Raw genomic sequence first — 20653 nt, forward strand, 5'->3', positions numbered from 1 at the left:
TTCACTTGTGAAACCTTGTTCTACACAAAACAGCTGCACTATCTGCCTTCATTCAAATTTCAGCCTCCTTAGTTTCTAAATTTTATTCAATAGGTATGTGATAACTCGAATAGTAGAATCCTTCAGAAGGTGACATATTGCCTGTCTTCTCGAATACAATGTTTTGCTGGGCCACTCCATTCTGTGAAGAGGTGAAAGTGGGTACTGCAGATGCTGGAGATTAGAGTCAAAATTAGAGTGATGCTGGAAAAGCACAGCAGGTCAGACGGCATCCGAGGAGCAGGAAAATCGACGTTTCGGGCAAAAGACCTTCATCAGGAATGAGGCTGGGAGCCTCCGGGAGTGGAGCTCCACCCCCGAGGCTCCCAGCCTCATTCTGATGAAGGGCTTTTGCTCGAAATGTCGATTTTCCTGCTCCTTGGATGCTGCCTGACCTGCTGTGCTTTTCCAGCACTACTCCAATCTTGACCCCATTCTGCGCAATGTCAACCTGGTTAGTTCGGGACTACAGCTAGCCCAGTCAAGGGGACCACTGGAAGTTTTACAACAATTCACTTTGACTTGAATTTCAAAAATGACTCAAATTTAAAATGAATTCAGGTTTTCAAGCTGTAATGGCAGTATTTGAATCGATAACTGCTGCAAAACATGTGCAGTCACAAGCCACCACACTCCTTCCAAGACTCCGGAGACCTGATAGTGCAGAAGTCCTTTCTGGCTTACCCAGAATAAAATCACCCCACCAATATCAGGGGCTCCTAAATACTTAAGAAACTAATAGTTTATCAATAACAAGGTCAGCACAGTGAGGAAGTAGGCTGGGAAAGGGAGATCACCTGAGCAAACACTCCAAAAGATTAAATAAAACAATTCATAGCAACATCAATATGTTTACCCATTGTTCTGGTCAACTGAGAGACTGCACAAAGAACGAAGCACATTTATTCAAATTTATACATGAGTTAGGAGATACAGTCCATTCTGTCTCTCAAGCCTAGTCTCTATTTGAAAAGATCATAGTTGATCTGATTGTGGTCTCACTGTCCATACCTGCTTTGATCTTTAACTCCATTGTGAATCAAAATTCAATCCAACTCTACCTTAATATTCAGTAACTCTACCTCCACTGCTCTCAGGGGTAAAGTGTTTCACAGACATAATCCTCAGAAAGAAAGAACATTCCTCAGCTGAATCGTAACAGGAGACGCTCTATTTCTGAATTATGACCCCTAATTTTAATCTCTCTGTCTCTTACAATGGGAAACATCCTTTCAACATTCACCCTATCAAGCCTTGTCAGGATTTTACATATTTCAGTAAGATCATTGCTCATTCTTCCAAACTCCAATGGATACAAATCAAATCTGTTTGACTGTTTCACATCAGTTAATCATTTCGACCCTGGAATCAGTCAACTGAACCTTCTCTAAACTGCTTCTAATGTAGTTGTGTTCTTTCTTAAATAAGGAGACCAAACTGCACTCTACGTGTGGATTAAATGCAAGGTACTGCATTTTGGTACAATAAACAAGGTTGGAGTTTATATAATTAATAGTAGGGCCTTGGGTAGTGTTTTAGAGCAGAGAGACCTAGGAGTTCAGATACATATTTATTTGAAGTTTATGTCACTCATAGACAGGATGGTTAAAAGACATTGAAGGCAAGCATGCCAAACAATGCTCAGTCTTTTGAATGTAGGATTCGGGAAGTCATACTGAGGTTGTACAGGACATAAGTGAGACCTCTTCTGGAATACAGTTCAGGTCGCCCAGCTTGACGAGGGTTGTATTAACCTGGGGAAGGGTCAGAAGAGATTTACCAGGATGTTGCCAGGTATAGAAGGCTTGAGTTATAAAGAAAGGCTGGATAGGCGGGAAATTTCTTCACTGGAACATGGGAGGTTGAGAATAGAAGTTTATAAAATAATGAGGGGTATAGACAGAGTTAATGGTAGTTGTCTTTTCTCTGGAATGGGGGATTTCAAGACTAGGGAGCACATTTTTAAGGTGAAATGAGAGAGATTTAAAAGACATGAGGGGCAAAGTTTTTAAACGTAGAAGGTGGCTTGCATGTGGAATGTACTTCCTGAGGAAGTGGTGGACTTGGGTACAATCACAACTTTTAAAAAAAACATTTGGATAACAACATGAATAAGAAGGGTTTGGAGAGATATGGGCCAGGAGCAGGCAGGTGGGACTAGCTTAGTTTGGCTTTATGTGCTGATTGGTTGGACCAAAGGGTCTGCTTCTGTGCTGAATGACTCGCTGTGAACTCACCAATGATTTGTACAATCATAATAATCATAGCCTACTTTTTATTCCATTCCTCTGGCAATAAATACCAACATTCCATTTGCTTTTCTAATCACTTCTGTACTCGCACACTAACCTTTTGTGATTTATGTACCAGGATAAGCAGATCCCTCACACACACACACACATTTACAGCTAGGAAACCGTATGGGAGGGAAAGGAGTTGAAAGGCTAACGGAGGAGGAAGGATGAGAGGGATCGTGAATGGAGTATAGATCTGGTCTGGATCTATTGTGTTGAACAGTTAGTTTCTATGCCATTGTAAATACAATTTATGTAGGTGAAATCACATTTGGCAGACCTGGTGTTATTGGTGGATCCTACTTGTAGCACTGATAAAGTAGAATCAATGGATGGGATGTTTTGGATTTTCAGAAGACTTTTGATGAGGTCCCAAACAGGAGGTCAATAATTAAAATTAGAGCATATGGAATTTGAGAGTTGTTTAACAGTCAGAATACAAAATAGGAATTAACAGATTGCTCTCAGGATGGCAAAGTTGCTAGTGGGAGATCACCCGCATCAGTGTTGGGACTATAATTGTTCACTAAGTGAGTTCAATGTGAGGACCAATTGTAATAAGTCCAAATTTGCTGATGACACCAAACTGGGTGGAAATCTAATTCCTAAGGAGGGTGCAAGGAGGCTTCAAGAGGTCTTCAACAAGCTATGCGAATGTGCAAAAATGCGGCAGATACTTATTCACAATATATTCCATCAAGTTATCAGCTTTTGGACAAAAAAAAAGTCAGATTATTTTTTTCAATGGTAAGAGGCTGGGAAATGTGGATGTTCAATGGGACCTGGCTGTCACGACTTATGAAATCACTTAAACTTAGCAAGCAAATTCAACAAGCAATTAGGCAGACAAATGATATGCTAGCCATTACACAAAGGTTGATTTGAGTTCTGGAGTAAAAGTGTCTTGCTACAATCGTTGAAAACCTTGGGGCAAATTGTGTACAGTTTTAGTCTTGTTATCTAAAGGAAGGATATACTTACCAAAGGAGTTTCATTTTTAAATTACTTCATTCAGGGGATTCATGATAATTTGAGGTTGTCAAGCATTAACTTTGTTTCACCATCAACAGATGCTGCCCAGACCTGCTGAATCTCTCTGGAACTTAGTTTTTTTACTTCAGGTAACAGTGAGGTGTTGATTCCTCTGTTGAGTGGGTGATTCAATTATGGCAATGTCACTGAATGTCAAGGGGCGATGGCTAGATTCTCTCTGACTGGAGATGGCCTGGCATTTGAGAGGATTAAGTATGACCAGCCAAGTTGTGCAATCATCGGTGAATACCTTTTGATGGAGGGGAGGTCATTGGTGAAGCAGCTGAAGATGGTTGGGCCTAGGACACTATCTGTAGGATCTCCAGCAGAGATGATCCAGAGTTGAGATGACTGACCTTCAACAATCACAAACATCTTTCTGTGCACCAGATATGGCTTCACCAGCAGAGAGTTTTTGCCGATTCCCATTGACTTCAGTTTTGCGAGGGCCCTTTGATGCCATAGTTGATCAAATATAGTTTTGATGTGAAGTCAGTAACCCCACTTCGGGAACTCAGCATTTTTGGTCACATTTGAACCAAGATCATAATGAGGTCAGGGGGCGAGTAGCCTTGGCAAAGTCCAAACTGAGCAGCACTGAGCAGATTATTGCTAAGTAAATGCTATTCAGTAGCACTGTTAGTAACTCCTTTATCAGTTTACCCATAATCTAGAAAAGATTGAGGAGGCAACTGAATGGCAGTAATTGGCCAGGTTGGATTTGTCCTAGTGTGTACAGGACATACCTAGGCATTTGTAAAGTCGATGCCAGTCTGTAGTTAGACTGGAACAGTTTGGCTCGGGGTGCAATAAGTTCTGCAGCACATATTTCAGTACTATTGCTGGACTGTTGTCAAAAGCTGTCGCCTTTCCAACATTCAGGGCCTCTACTGGTTTCTTAATTCACAAATGAATCTAATTGGCTGAAGACTGGCATCTATGATGGCGAGGATCTTCAGGGGAGACTGCAACAGAAGTTCACCAGCTTGGTCCCTGGCAAAGAGGAACTGTCTTATGAACAGAGTTGGAAAAAACAGGCCTTTATTCCTTCGAGTCTTGTAGAATGACAGGTGACCTCACAAACTTACAAAATTCTTACAGAATGGACATGAATAAGGTTTTCCCTGGCTAGCTGACTAAAACCAGGGATATAGTCTCAGGATTAGGGGCCAATTAGGACTGAGGTGAGGAGGAATTCCTTCATTCAGAGGGTGGCGAATCTTTGGAATTCTTTAGCCCAGAGGGCCATGGAATCTCAATCATTGAGCAGGTTGAGGAGAGAAAAATTAATAAATTTCTGAAAACTAACAAAAGCAAAAGGACAAGGAGGTTGCATAGGAAAGTGACATTGAGGTAGACCATCATATATGATCTAATTGAGCTGTGCAGCAGGTTCGAAGGACTGAATGAAACACTGCTGTTCCTATGTAAATTGTTTAAATAATATAATCCACTCACCGCAAACATGATGCTGGTTTCATTAATCCAGAATGTCTTTTCTGTAGAAGCCTCGTGAGATTCAGACCCATTCTAACCACCAGCTGCTTTCAAAACAGAGAAATATTAGGAATTCAGTAATCAAAGACAGTCACACATGGCTTCATTCAAAAGCTGGTCCCTGGTTAATTGACAAAAGCAGCACCTTCCTGAGCCTTGCTAAGTTGAAGATACTATTAATGGAGAATACAAAGCTCACCTGAACTCAAAAATACAAGTGGAGTAGTGAGTCAGTCATCTGGCCCTGAGGTTACTCCACTAGTCAAACTGACCATTGCAGATTGCTACCTCAGCCTGCACTCTGCCCATATCCCTCCATTCACCTCAAATCTACCAGGCTAGCCTGACGATGCTTAGCAGGTGAGCATCTACACATCTCAAGGATACAAAATTGGAAACATTCACAAATTTGAGAGTGAAGGAAACTTTCCACATAACAGTCGCAAATGTTGAACAGTTTGTTCTGAAACCAAGATCCAGTTTCCAAACTCTCCAGAGAGGGGAATCATCCTCTCAGAATCAGGTCTGTAAAACTCTGTGATAATATTTTGTGATTTGATGAGATCAGTTCTCAGCCTTTTAAACTCCACAGAATATAGACCTAATCTACTCAATTGCTCTTCCTTAAACAATCCCACATCCCAGGAAGCATTCACTAAACTCCCTCACACACAACAATAAACTTTCTCTGGTAAGGAGACTAAAATTGTATGTATATTCCAAGCAATCTCATCATGATCTTACGTGGAAATGTAAAGCTTCTTCACTCATACACCAATCCTTATGCAATAAAACATACAGTTCCATTTGTCATGGAGATCGACAGCACAGAAAAAGGCCATTCAGCCCATCACATCTGCACCAGTCAAAAACAGACACCTAACTATTCTAATCTCATTTTCCAGCACCTCGCCCATAGCCTTGCATGGGCACACCTAAATACATAAATGTTATGACAGTTACTGTCTCTACCACCATTACAGGTGGGAAGTTCCAGATTCTCACCACCCACTGCATCAAAAAGGATTTTCCTCACATCTAAACCTTCTGCCTCTTAAGTCTATACCCAGTCATCGATCCCTTCATCAAGAGGAAACGTCCTCCCATGTGTCCTACCAATCCTCCTCAAACATGCTCCCTCTCAATTTCCTCAGCTCCAAGGAAAATAGCCAGTCTATTCAATCTGTCTTCAAAACTGAAACTCTCCAGCCCAGGCAACACCCTGGTAAATCTCTTCTGCATCCAGTCCAGTGCTTTCACATCCCTCCTCTAATGTGGATTCCAGAACTACACACAACAGTCGAGCTGTGGCCTAACCAATGTTAAATACACTTCCAGTATAACCTCCCTGCACTTAAATTCTATGTTTTGGCAAATAAGGGCAAGTATTCGATATGTCTTCTAACCTCTATCTATCTAAATGACCTGTGGACATGCATACTAAGGTTCAGTACAGATTCCAGCATCTGCAGTACTTTGCTCCTATCCAAGGTCCCTCTTTTGCTGAGCCCACACGTGAGCATTCTCATTTGTGTACAAAAACACCCATGGGGCCTCCAATGCTTCTTACCAGTTAATCACGTTAAGTTTGGGGCTCAGGAAAATCTCAGAAGTTAGATGTTGAAGAGCTATAATTTTGCTTATGAAGGATCCAGGAAAGGAAGAACAGGAGCTGGCCATGACAGAGCTGACAAAAGAAGCTTCAAGGTTGGAACAGTTAAAGTGAAGTTTAATGAGATTTACTGATCCACATCATTAACACTGGGGAGTCACTCAGAAATCAGTGGGATCTGCTTTAATCACATTTAATATTTAATGCGCACTGCTGAGTTTTTGATCTGTTACCTATGTGAACTGTGTGTTAACTCTGGGTATTAGAAATACGTTGCATTGCATTGAAGATTGTTGTAATGCTGCTCAGGAAGCTTTATTGTTGCTTGTTCACAACGATGGAACCTTGTGCTTTATCTCTCTTTATTCTCCCCCTGTGTTTCACATTTAACTACCTTAAAAAAAAGGCTTCAAAATACTTTAAAAAGGCATACTGACTTCAACAGTGAGGAGGCTGAATGCCAAATCTCAGACATCTCCTCCCATCACTTTCTTGACCACAACCCCACCACTGAACAGCAGGCCATTGTTTCCACAACTGTCACTAGTTTCCTTTCATCTGGTGATCCCTGTGCTGCCTCCATGCCGACCTTCAAGCCCATATTCCACTTCTACTTCCTTTCCAAAATACACAAACAGGACTGCCCAGGCAGAACCATCATTTCTGCCTGCTCCTGCCCCACGGAACTCATGTCTTCCTACCGTTTTCTCCCCTTCTCACTTATATTTGCAATTCCTCTGACACTTTACGTCAATTTCAAATTTCCAGCTCGCAGCTCCATCTACCTCCTCTTCACCACTGACGTGCGAAACCTTTACATGGCCATGCTCCATCAGGATGAACTCAGGGCTCTCTGCTTCTTTCTGGAAAAATGGCCTGAACTGTCCCCAACCACAACCACCATCTTCCTCCACCTGGCTGAGCCCATCATCACTTTAACCAGCTTCTCCCACTTTAACTCCTCCCACCTTCTTCAGATCAAAGGGGTGGTTATCAGCATGGGCCCCTATTATGCTGGTCTTTTTGTGGAACATTTCTTCTTCCCATCCTACTCCAACCCCAACCCACAACTCTTTTTCTGGAACATTAATGTCAACATCGATGCTGCCTGCCTCTCTCTTCCAGAATTAAAAAGGTCTGCTAAGTTCATTTCCAATTTCTACACCATGCTCTCCTTCACCTGATCCATCTCCACCTCCTCCTTTCTCTTCCTTGACATCGGTTTCCATTTCCAGGGATAGACTGGCCACCAATATCCATGAGAAACCCACCATCTTCCACATCCTCACACCCTGCTTCCTGAAAAGACACTATTCCATTCTTCCATTTCCTCCACCTCCATTTCACCTGTTCTGATGATACTACAAAGGGGCCTCCAAAATGTCTACCTTCTTTCTCAACCAAGGATTCCCCACCACTGTGGTTGACAGACATCTCTTGCATTTCGGCCTTCATACCCTCTCTCCCTTCCCACAATGATAGGATCCCCCTCATCCTCACAGAACATATAACCGTACAGCACAGCACAGCACAGGCCCTTTGGAACGTAATGTTATGCCAACCATTTATCCTACTCTAAGATCAAACTATTCTGCTTACCCTACATTTTACTATCATCTACACACCTATCCAAGAGTCACTGAAATGTCCCTAATGTATCTGACTCTACTACCACTGCTGGCAGTGCATTCCACCCACCCATCACTCTGTGTAAAGAACCTACCTCTGACATCTCCCCTAAATCTTCCTTCAATCACTGTAAACGTATGCCCCCTTGTGATAGCAATTTCCAGTCTCTGGCTATCCACTCTATCTATGTTTCATCATCTTGTACACCTCTATCAGGTCACCTCTCATCCTTCTTTGCTCCAATGAAAACGTTTCTAGCTCCTTCAACATTTTTCATAAGACATGCCCTCCAGTCCAGGCAGCATCCTGGTAAATCTCCTTTGCACCCTCTCTAAAGCTTCCACTTCCTTCCTATAATGAGGTGACCAGACTGAATATTTCAAGTGTGATCTAACCAAGGCTTTGCAGCATAATCTAACAATTCTTAACTCAATCCCCATGCTAATGATAGCCAGCACACCATATACATTCTGGATGGCAACTTTGAACGATTTAAGGACATGGATCCTTAGATCCCCCTGTTCCTCCACTCTGCCAAGAATCCTGCCTTTAACCCTGTAGTCTGCATTCAAATCGACCTTCCAAAATGAATGACTTCACATTTTTCCAGGTTGAACTCCATCTGCCACTTATCAGACCAGCTCTGCACCCTGTCTGTTGCAACCCATAACAGCCCTCCACACTACCCACAACTTCACCAACCTCACTTGCACAGCACCTTCCCATGCAATCTCAGAAGTGTAACATCTGCCAATTTATTTCATCCTTCCCCACTATCCAGCCTCACCTTCCAGGTGAAGCAGTTTACCTGCACGTCCCTCAATCTAGTCTACTTTATTCATTGCTAACAATATGGTATCCTGTACACTGGGAGAGAAAAAATGTAGACTGGGCAACGACTTTACAGAACACCTATATTCTGTTTGCACAAATAACCGAGCTTCTGGTCGGTCCTAGCCAACATCTGTCTTGGGCTTGCTGCAGTGCTCCAGTGAAGCTCAGCACAAACTGGATTTTCAACTTTGGATCCCCGCAGCCTTCTGGACACAGCTGGAGTTCAATTGTTTTAGAGCCTGAACAACATCCCCCATGTCCTTACTCCAACCCGCACACAACAGATGCTATCATCACATGGACTGCTATCACAAACAACTCCATTTTCAGCTACTACAGCTCCCCATTAGGAGCTATTCATTCTCCCAGGCTGAACTTAACTCACTGACCCTTACTTTTACTACCTGCTTAAAATTAGCCATGGAGTTCGAGTACCTTCTATCTGATAATGTTATCGCATCTTTACAGATCTCATACAAACTTTTCTTTCAAAACAAAAACTACAGGTCTAACAACCTTAGCTTTAGCATCCTCTTCCAACTTCTTCAATCGCTTTTCCTCCATTTCCGTTTTCCTAATTGATTCCCAAGTAAGAGGGTTACAGTTATTGTGTCCAGGTAACAGCCTAAAGTATCTGTCCTTTTTGCGATCATAGTAAAATCCAGGCAACTCTGGGGGAAGAAACAAGGTAAAATCCCGATTACTTAATCACATGGACTGTTCCACTTTGACATACAAACCTGCTTTTTTATTATTTCCAATCTCCACTGTGGTGAGGCCCTGAAAAGAAAGTTTGTTGGTATCAATGGGATCATTGAAGAAATGGAAAACTGAGACTATAAACAAATCCTGTTACAAAGATTAAGGATCTTCTGTTTTGCAAATAGAAGCACAAAGTACAAAAGGAAATTAAGTTATATTATGAATCACTGACAAATTCATGGCTAGACATCACATCCAGCTCTGGACACTACAGTTTAGGAAGACTGTCCAGGACACAGTGAATTTACTTGAATGGAATAAGGGTGAGGGGTTTGGTTAAGTAGAAAGCCTGGAGAAGCAGAGGTCATTCTCTGGTGATTCCAAGTCACTGTCTGTGTGAAGTATGTACATTCTCCGTGTCTGCGTGCATTTCCTCCGGGTGCTCAGATTTTTCTCGCAGTCTGGCAATACTAAATTGCCCAAATGCTCAGGGATGTGAAAGCTAGGTGGGTTAGCAATGGGAAATATAGGGATAGGGTTGGATGAGGGGCTAGATGGGATGCTGTTTGGAGACTTGGTGCAGACTTGATGGGATGAATGGCCTGCTTCCACAAAGTAGGGATTCTATGACTCGTCTTAGAAGCTTAGAGCCTGTGATCAGCTGATCATTCTGGCTTTTCAGCTTCATTGTGTGTGTGACCGGTTAACAAAAAACTTGCCCAAACTGAACAACCTGGAATTATCTTACCATTCTCGTTGTATAAAAATTCTGTGCCTGTGTGCTTCCCTCACTGCACTTAACGAAGAAGCAGCACTCCGAAAGCGTGTGAATTCAAATAAACCTGTTGGACTATAACCTGGTATTGGGTGACTTCTGACATTGTCTACCCCAGATCAACACTGGCATCTCATCGTAAAATTGAGGTATTAGTCACTCCACCATTGCTTGTCATTCCTTCAATTACAAAAGACTAAAGCTCTGAAACTCCCTCTCTAATTAAATCCTCCTTCTCTCTATTTCACTTCTATCTTTTAGACAATCTTTAAAATCTTTGACCAAGAGGTTTGATCATCTAACAAAATATCTCGTGGTTGTCACATTTTTCATAGAAACATAGAAAATAGGAACAGAAGCACGTCATGCGGGCTTCAAGCCTGCTTCGCCATTTCAATATGATCATGGCTGATCATCCAACTCAGTACCTGGTTCCTGCTTTCTCTCCATACCCTTTAAACTGTATCTAACTCTTTCTTGAATGAATTCATTGCTTTGGCCTCAAGTGCTTTTTGTAGTAGACAATTCAGGCTCACTCAGTCTGAGTGAAGAAGCTTCTCATCTCAGTCCGAGAAAGCGTAACCTGTATCATTAGAGTGACTCCCAGTTCTGAAAATGGCAGTCATTGGGAACATTCTTCCTGCATTCAAGCAGAGAAGGAAAATAGGAGATTCCAAAATCATGAGCGGTTTCAATAAAATAAATAAGAAGAAATGGTTTCCGAGAACAAAAGGGTCAGTAACCAAAGGCTTTATGACTACTGGCAAAAGTACCAGGAGACGGTGGGGAGAGGTTGGAGCTGATGTGTTCTGGAATGTATTGTCAGAAGGATGCTGGAAACAGATTCTGTTCTAATTCATTTTCATTATTAAAAAAATTTATGTAGCAGCTATTCAGAATTCTGCCATTTGCATTTCATTTTGACCCATTTTCCTTATCACATTAGCATTCCTTTGAGCTTTGCATCACGATATTGTTTATCCTCTAACTTATCACTTATCACAGCCTTTCCCCAGGTGCTCTTGCTAGTCTCCATGGAACTTGGTCATTTCTAATCTGTGCTTCATCTGGTCACAGGTCTGAATCATTACCTGTTCCTTTCTACATACTGCAGCAATTAGTTTTATCTTAGGTTTCTAGCATCTGCAGTATTTTTCTCCAATGCTCTATATTCACTATTCTATACAGTGATTGATGCAGGTTCAGTAACATTTTTTTCCAAATGGGATTGAATAAATACTTGATGTATGAAAAAAAAAGAGCAAAGTAGAAATTAAATATTGCTCCAAAAACATTGTACAATTATATCAAGGGAAAGATAACCAGGGAAAGAGTAGGGTTTATTAGGGACCAAAGAAAAATCTGCACGTAAAAATGGGGAATGTTGGTAGAACGTTAAATGAGCAGGTTAAATAGCTTTACTTTGGAGAAGGGAGATAAAAGTTCAGGATTCAAGAAATGATTCATGGAGTTCTTGAGCAGATTGATACAAGATGTGAGAAGATATTGAGGGCTTCAGCAAATTTATAAAAGTGGACAAATCCCCAAATCCAGGCTGAAAAACGAGGAAGGAAATAACTGGGGCTCTGACCCAAATCTTCTTCACTGATGACTCAAAAAAGCAGGGCAAGTTAACAAGTAATTAAGAAGGTGCATAGATGCTTACATTTATCAGTTAGGGAATAGATTAGACGAGCAGGTAGATTATGTTGTAGGATTTTGGTTATAACACAGTTCTGGTCTGCGGAATACCAGAAGGATGTGATTGCACTGGAGGAAATTCACCATGATGACAGCTGGAATGCAGCATTTCAGCTAAGAAGAAAGACTGGATAAGCTTGGGTTATTTTCTTTGCAGAAGAGAAGGTTGAAGGGGGAAAAGTGACAGACAGATATCAAGTTTTGAGGGGGAGGACAGGGTAGATAGAATCTACCACAGGCCCACAGATAACCTCACAATGCTGCACTTCTCTAGCTTCCACCCTAAACAAATTAAAGAAGCCACCCCTATGGACCCAAGCCTGGTCCGTACACAGGATCTGCTCAGATGACGAGGGATGTGACGGACACCTAAACATGCTGAAAGACACTTCATAAGAATGGCCCACAATGGGCAATTCATCAAGCACCAGTTCCAACATGTCACAGTGAGAAAATACAACGACTGCATCAGAAGACAGACACAGGATACAAACAATAGAGAGCCCTTCGTCATCCAGTACATCCCCGGAGCAGAGAAACTATGCCATATTCTTTATAGCCTTCCACATCATCGAAGACAAGCATCTTGCCAAGATCATCCCTACGCCTCCACTTCTTACCTTAAACAGACCATCATTCATAGCAAACTACCCAGCCTTCAGGACATCGACCACAACACCAGACTACCCTGTCACGGCAACCTCTGTAAGACATGCCAGATCGTCAACATGAATACAACCATCACACGAAGTGACACTGTCAACCATGTAAATAACAGATACTCATGTGACTGGACCAATGCTGTCTACCTTGTATGCTGTAGGTAAGCATGCCGTGAGGCACAGTATACTGGCAAGACCATGCAGACATAATGACAACAGATGAATCGACACCGCACAACAATCACCAGATAGGATTGTTCCCTCCCTCCAGGGAAGGCTCCAGTGGTCAAGGTCATTCACCCTCTGATTTTCGGGTAAGCATCCCCCAAGGTGTCCTTCGAGGTACATGAAACAACATGGAATCGCCAAACAGAAACTGATAACCAAGTTCCATATCCATGAAGTCGGCCTCAATTGTGATCTTTGGTTCTTGTCGTGCTACATATGACCCCCCACCATACTGTTCTATATCTGTAAGATCTTCCTTACCGTCCTGTTTTAACATCATTACCTTCATAACTTGTTATGAACTATACCTTAATTTGTTTGTACAGTTTTGGATTACTTGCTACTTCGCATGTGACTCTTATACCTATCATGTTATTCCAATCATTTGGTTCATTTCTAGAACCAGCAGGATTTAAATTTTTTTGCGATATTTCTCTGCCTCAATTAATGGGATTATAAGTCATCCCTTCATCTACTATTCAGCTCTTGATTAATCACACCATCTGGCACTCTCGATCACCTGAAGAGATCTTTTATTTGGCCTATCAACTCACCACTCATACCAACTGTATGATCTTTTAACCTCCCTGACTATAAATTCTGTGCCTGAGTGCTTCTCATCACTTCACATGACAAAGGGGCAGCTTGTGATTTCAAATAAACCTGTTGGATTATGGCTGGGTATCATATGACTTCTGATCCCGTCCACACCAGTTTAACACCAACACCTCCACATCACAGTGAATAGAAAGCAGCTGTTCCCCTTAATCGAAGGATCAATAACAAGGGGGCATAATTTTCAAGTGAATATGAGGTCGTCTAGAGGGGAATTGAGGAAATGAGTATTCATCCAGAAGATGATAAGGTCTGGAATGCACCGACTGGAAGGGTAGTTGAGGAGGGAAACCTCACAATCTTAAAAAAAGTACCTGGATGAGCACATTAAGTATCAAAACATTCAAGCTATAGGTCTCGTGGGACAAGCATGAGTAGTGGTGTACTTTTGGCTATCCAGACTGGATGGGCTGAAGGGCGTCTTCTGAATTCTACAATTGGTGAAACAAGATGAGAAGGTGAAGCTTTTAGACTTGCACCCATGTGGGTGGCACGGTGACACAGTGGTTAGCACTGTTGCCTCACAGCGCCAGAGACCCGAGTTCAATTCCCGCCTCAGGCGACTGACTGTTTGGAATTTGCACATTCTCCCAGTGTTTGCGTGGGTTTCCTCCGGGTGCTCCGGTTTCCTCCCACAGTCCAAAAGATGTGCAGGTCAGGTGAATTGGCCATGCTAAATTGCCCGTAGTATTAGGTAAGGGGTAAATGTAGGGGCATGGGTGGGTTGCGCTTCGGTGGGTCGGTGTGGACTTGTTGGGCCGAAGGGCCTGTTTCCACGCTGTAATGTAATCTAAAAATCTAATCTAATCTAATGTAATCTAACCTTTAATCTAATCAGAACTGGGGATATGAGAGATTTGCAATAAAAGACACTACTCTGTATAACATGAGAAGTTACTGATTTGTTGGGAGATCATTGGCATGAAGATACAGCAAAAACAAGTATTAACCTTCATTCACAGACCAGGCAAGTACACTTTGATTGGTTACCATCAGGGTACAGCAGGTTTTCACTGTTTCCATTGTCCCCTTTTTTTGAAAAAGGTGCAATGTGTATGCAAAATTAAATTTTGCCTACATTAACCAGACTACTGAGTGTGTATATATGTAGATTCTAAAACACGTAAAGGTCACTGTGGACTCAGCTGATGATTTTAAATAAGTTTCCTGTGAAACTCTTAGCATAGTCTGGATTATTTAACAAATAGTTTCTAATCGGAAATTGCACAATCACATCTCAAAGTGGACATACAGAAGCTTGCAAGTATGGGCTTAGCTTCAACTTCTAGTTCCTAGGAAGCGGAAGGGTGATTCAGTAAGTTTGCTGATGACACAGTTTGGTGGAGTGGTGGATAGTGTGGAGGGCTGTTGTAGGTTGCAATGGCATATTGACAGGATGCAGAACTGGGCTGATAAGTGGCAGATGGAGTTCAACCTGAAAAAGTGTAAAGTCATTCACTTTGGAAAGTCGATTTGAATGCAGAATGCAGGGATAAAGGCAGGATTCTTGGCAGTGTGGAGGAACAGGGGAATTTTGGGATCCATGTCCATAGCTCCCTCAAAGTTGACACCCATGTTGATAGGGTTGTTAAGAAGCTGTATGGTGTGTTGGCCTTCATTAGCAAGGGATTGAGTTTAAGAGCCACGATGTTATGATGCAGCTCCATAAAGCCCTAGTTAGACCACACTTGGAATATAGTGTTCAGTTCTTGTCGCCTCATTATAGGAAGGATGTGGAAGCTTTAGAGAGGGTGCAAAGGAGATTTACCAGAAAGCTGTTTGGACTGGAGGGCACGTCTTATGAAGAAAGGTTGAGGTAGCTAGGGCTTTTCTCATTGGAACAAAGAGTAATGACAGGTGACTTGACAAAGGTGTACAAGATGTTGAGAAGCATAGATAGAGTGGATAGCCAGAGACTTTTTCCCCTGACTGAAATGTCAGGGGGCACAATTTTAAGATAACTGGAGGAAGGTTTACAGGCAATGTCAGAGGTAGGTTCTTTACTCAGAGGGTGGTGGGTACATTGAATGCACCGTCAGTGGTGGTAGTAGAGTCAGATACATTAGAGACATTTAAGCAACTCTTGGATAGGCACATGAAAGTTAGTCCAATGAAGGGTATGTAGATCTGTCTGATCTTAGAGTAGGATAAAAGGTCGGCATTACATCAAAGGCCAAAGTGCCTGTACTGTGTTGTACTGTTCTACATTCTATGTTTAGCAAACATGTGGAACTAAACGCCAGCAAATGATGCTAGGTCACCCATATTACAACAGTGTCATTGCTTATAAGCTATTTTGAATTATCCTTTGCTGTTAAGGGCACCATCTCATGCAAGACTTTTATTTAAAGTAAGGAAGTTTCTAGAATACATTCATGCACTGCGTAATATATTACATCTGGATCTTGGAAATTATTCAGCAATTCAGGATGCCAGTTTAGAAAGCATAACCAAAAGAAAGAAATGAAATATCGGAATAGAATAAATAGAATAAAATCCCTAAAGTGTGGAAACACACCCTTCAGCCAACAAGTCCACACTGACCCTCTGAGGAGTAACCCACCCAGACCCATTCCCCGACCTATTATGCTACATTTACACCTGACTAATGCACCTAACCTACATATCCCTGAACACGAAGGGCAATTTAGCATGGCCAATTCACCTAACGTGCCCATCTTTGGATTGTGGGAGGAAACCGGAGCACCCGGAGGAAACTCACACAGTAACGGTGAAAATGTGCAAACTCCACAACCGTCGCCTGAGGCTGGAATCAAACCCGGTCCCTGGCGCTGTGAGGCAGCAGTGCTCACTACTGAGCCACCATGCTGTCAAATATCAGTCAGAGGTTGTGCCTGAAGGATGTAAATTTTGTAAATTAGGTTCCTATTTGTAAATGCACACTTTCAACAAGCATCCCAAATTTGTTTTCTTCCCCTACCACCAACTTGCCCCATAGTTATTTGCAACCTATCGATAATTTCTCTCCATAAAATAACCCCAATGTTTCCTGTGGTACAGTTCTACCTCTGGACCAGAAGGTCTACAATCAAATCCCAACTATTTGAACAGGTTAATTAGAAATTTTTTTATATAATGCTGTGCCAAACCTCAACACAGCAGCAGAATGCCAACAATTCACTTGAATCCATCCAAGGCTTTCCTCAAGCCAGTTGTATCCAGAGAAGAGTTGTCCCCTATAAATAAGAAAACATCCCAAGCTTGATTTGTTCTGCTCTAAGTGCAGCAATTATGGAGTGACAGTGGGTCTGAATATAAGGGTTTGTGGTTCATGTGTTTTACAATATAACTGTTAGTATTTTCTAGGAGAAAGTGAGGACTGCAAATGCTGGAAATCAGAGCTGAAAAAATGTTGCTGGAAAAGCGCAGCAGGTCAGGCAGCATCCACGAAGCAGGAGAATCGACGTTTCAGGCATGAGCCCTTCTTCTTCCTTCCTGAAGAAGGGCTCATGCCTGAAACGTCGATTCTCCAGCTCCTTGGATGCGGCCTGACCTGCTGCGCTTTTCCAGCAACACATTTTCAGCAACTGTTAGTATTTGGAATGTAACTCTTAGGTTGTAGAGTTTAATGTAGATAATTGCATGCATCAAGTTAAGAAATTAATGAGCAATCATGGGAGTGAATCAATTCTAGAAAGCTTGCAGTTTGATTTACTTAAATAATTAGAGTCACGTTAATTTGGAGATTAACAGTGGAAAGGTAATGGAAACTCAAAACAGAAGTCATAATATCTGCATAACATCTTATTTCATTAAGGACAGTTCAAGAGCCAGTTTTGTTTTGGGAGTTTTGAAAGTGCAAGAAATGCCTGGTAGAAGTCATTTGTAATGAAAAATAATTGGTTTCATTACTGATCTCTATGCAGGCTGATTTGAAATGCTCCATAACCTATGAAGTAATGATCAAGCTAAATCAATAATCCTGTATGCCAGTCTTGTAAATTCAAAGTTAAAAAGGAGCAAAGTCACAAAGTGAAGTCATTTGTGAACCTCACCTGCCCTCGGGTTAATAATGACAACGTGGTCAGACTTGCAGAGATAAGTCACGTGAACCACCATCTACAAAGTTCCCCCTTTCCCCATCCCCCTCTCCAAGTCACTCATCATCCCAACTTGGAAACATATCGTTGTTCCTCCACTGTTGCTGGGTCATAATACTGGAATTCCCTCCCTAACGGCACTGTGAGTCAACCTACAGCAAGTGGACAACAGCAGTTCAAGAAGGTAGCTCACCAACACCTTCTCAAGGACAACTAGGTACAAACAATAATAGCCAACGATGCCCACGGGAAGAAGATTTTTTGAGGTGTACAAAATTATGAGGTACATAGGTCAGATTGAAATTAATTTTTGCCCTTAGGTTAGTTACCATAAGGCACAGATTTAAGCTTAGGGACAGGAGGTTTAAGGGGATTTAAAGAGAAATCCTTTTACCAAAGGGTGGTGGTATCTGGAACTCAATGCCTGAAAGGACGTAGAGGCAGGAGCCATCATAATATTAAAGAACTTTTTAGATGAATACTTAAAACTTCATAGAATGGGATTAGTGTAGATAGATGCTTGATGACTGGCACTGACATAATGGGCTGAAGGGCCTCTTTCCACACTGTAATACCTAATGTCTCTGACCAGACTTCAGGTCATCTATCCCAACATTATTCCAAGTGGTTCAGTGACAATTCTTTTCTTTATAATGCTCTTCCTGTATATTGCAATTATACAAAGCAATTTATGTATAAGGCATGGGTGTGGACTGCCAGGGTCCTGTTCAAGGTACAATTCTCAAAGTAGTGTGAAATTAGCTCTTACTCCTTCCTGTGTATTTTCCAATTTTAGTTAATCAAGGAGACATAGCAAATGAGATTTCCCCATGGAGTCAGAAAATGGCTGTCCTGTTTCAGCAGATCCTTCCATCACTATGCCAAGGGCATTGTTCACAGGTTGTACACTGGAATACATTACAGGCTACTCCTTTTCAAGTTGTTCAGTTATCTAAACATTCGGTACTTTAGCTCTTTTTTCTCACTCATGTGTATCTTATATCGCTTGTGAAGTGGGAGATGGCACAGGGTAGAGTGACACCAGGCACACAGACACACAAGATGGCCACTGAGAATACACATGAGTAGCGTACACTGCCTGCCAAAGTGTCTGGGTCCAGCCAACATTTTTGATAGAAATGCTAACAGCTTGATATGGACTCAATACAAAGTGCTAATAGCCAGCACTGCAGTAATCGTCTTTCTTAGGAAGAGCAATTAGCACCCATTTCTACAGTAATGGACTTCCGCGCAGATACTGAAATTGACAACGTCTGTGCTGAAACTGAATGACCGTGCTGAAATTAACAAGGGCTGTGCTGGAACTGAATGACTGCACCGAAACGATCAATGATTCTGCAATGTTTACAATAAACAAACTCTGTTACAAAGACAATAACCTCTTCACTGACCTATTATATTACAAAATGTATGAAAGTATCTTGACATGGGTTCCAGGTTAAGAGAAGACTCGCAGCTGACCACTGTGCTGTTGGTGTCTCTCTCCCCAGAGCTCCGGTATTTTCTTGTGCAATAAACTCTGTTGTTGAACCCCGATTCTGACTCCGAGACTGGTGATTTTCCCCATAACCCTTGGCACAATGTTTTTCTTTTAATATAACAAATGATGTTTAATAATCAGGATTATCTAAAGTGATCTGAAGTAATGCCTGAGACCTAATGGAATGAGAGAACAGGTAATGGATACATTAATAAAGAGTTAACTGGATTTGAATTAGTTGTATAAGTAAGAGCTAGTTGTCAGTGTGGTGAGAGTTTTCTCGACATGGCTAACTGAAACAAAGATCTCAAATATAGGTCCGGATCTGGACTCAGTTTGAATACTGTTTTCTTTTGCAGTGTAATAAAGCACAGTGTTGCCAAACATGGAAATACTCACCTGGCACATCAGTCGACACTGAGGCACTGCTTGTTGATTCAGTTGCTGGACTATTCTGTTCACTTAAACCACTTACAGATGCATGAGGATCAGATCTCTGGTTCCTATACAAATTATAACAAATTTAGGAAATTAAATATTAAGAGACGTGTCTTTACAGAATTACTTCAAAAATCTGCAAAGTGCAACTACATTAACATATTAAACAAATGTTTAAACTGAAAATAGACAACAGTCTCTACGAATAGCCTTCCTTCAAGAAAATGCTAACTCGATAGGTTAAAGAATAGCTATATCATAAGTTTCCAAATCTCACACTTAGAAAAATATTTGGATATTTGGACTTAGGCACTTTAGAGCTCTCATAAATAAGTTTTTTTAAAAATAAGTTTATTAGATTAGATTACTTACAGTGTGGAAACAGGCCCTTCGGCCCAACAAGTCCACACCGACCCGCAACCTACCCAGACCCATTCTCCTACATTTACCCCTTACTTAACACTACAGGCAATTTAGCATGATCAATTCACCTAACCTGCAGGTTTTTGGACTGTGGGAAGAAACCGGAGCACCTGGAGGAAATGGGAGCACAGGGAGAATGTGCAAACTCCACACAGTCAGTCGCCTGAGGCGGGAATTGAACCTGGGTCTCTGGCGCTGTGAGGCAGCAGTGCTAACCACTGTGCCACCATGCCACCCACACATTTCAAGTTTGATGGGCAACTGAAAAACAGGAGGAGGAAATAGAGTTCTTTCCCAACATACACTCAGGCAGCAGCACTGAAGTAGAGCACCCAAGAACATGGTGTGTGGTTCAGCTGTAAGAGTACCTCAGGCAGATCTATTTTGTTTCTTTTTCCCCATAACCTGGAATTCTTTGTAGATAATCATCCAATTCCCTTTCATATTCACAACTGACTCTATCTCCATTGCACTGTTGCACAGTGCATTCCGATACCTAAATGGGCTGGGGAAGTAGGTTCCTTTGAAATAAGAACTGGATACATACTGAAGGGGAAACAAAAAAACAGGGCTCTAGCAAAACAAATAGAAAACTGGGACTAATTGTCCT

The 20653-nt window shown here is 41.8% G+C and overlaps 1 protein-coding gene across 1 annotated transcript in view; it reads right to left on the reverse strand.

Annotated features, from left to right (window-relative positions):
- The window catches only part of LOC140476598 (DDB1- and CUL4-associated factor 4-like), a 92673-nt gene that overhangs the window by 53671 nt on the left and 18349 nt on the right, over positions 1-20653 (reverse strand). The window contains exons 3-5 of the mRNA XM_072569435.1: positions 19582-19685; positions 9454-9608; positions 4824-4909 (exon numbers count right to left, since the gene is read on the reverse strand). Of these exons, the coding sequence (XP_072425536.1) occupies positions 4824-4909; positions 9454-9608; positions 19582-19685 (345 nt within the window). The remainder of the gene's footprint in view (positions 1-4823; positions 4910-9453; positions 9609-19581; positions 19686-20653) is intronic.

The sequence above is a fragment of the Chiloscyllium punctatum genome, chromosome 4 (genome assembly GCF_047496795.1).
Source record: "Chiloscyllium punctatum isolate Juve2018m chromosome 4, sChiPun1.3, whole genome shotgun sequence".
Lineage (NCBI taxonomy): Eukaryota > Metazoa > Chordata > Chondrichthyes > Orectolobiformes > Hemiscylliidae > Chiloscyllium > Chiloscyllium punctatum.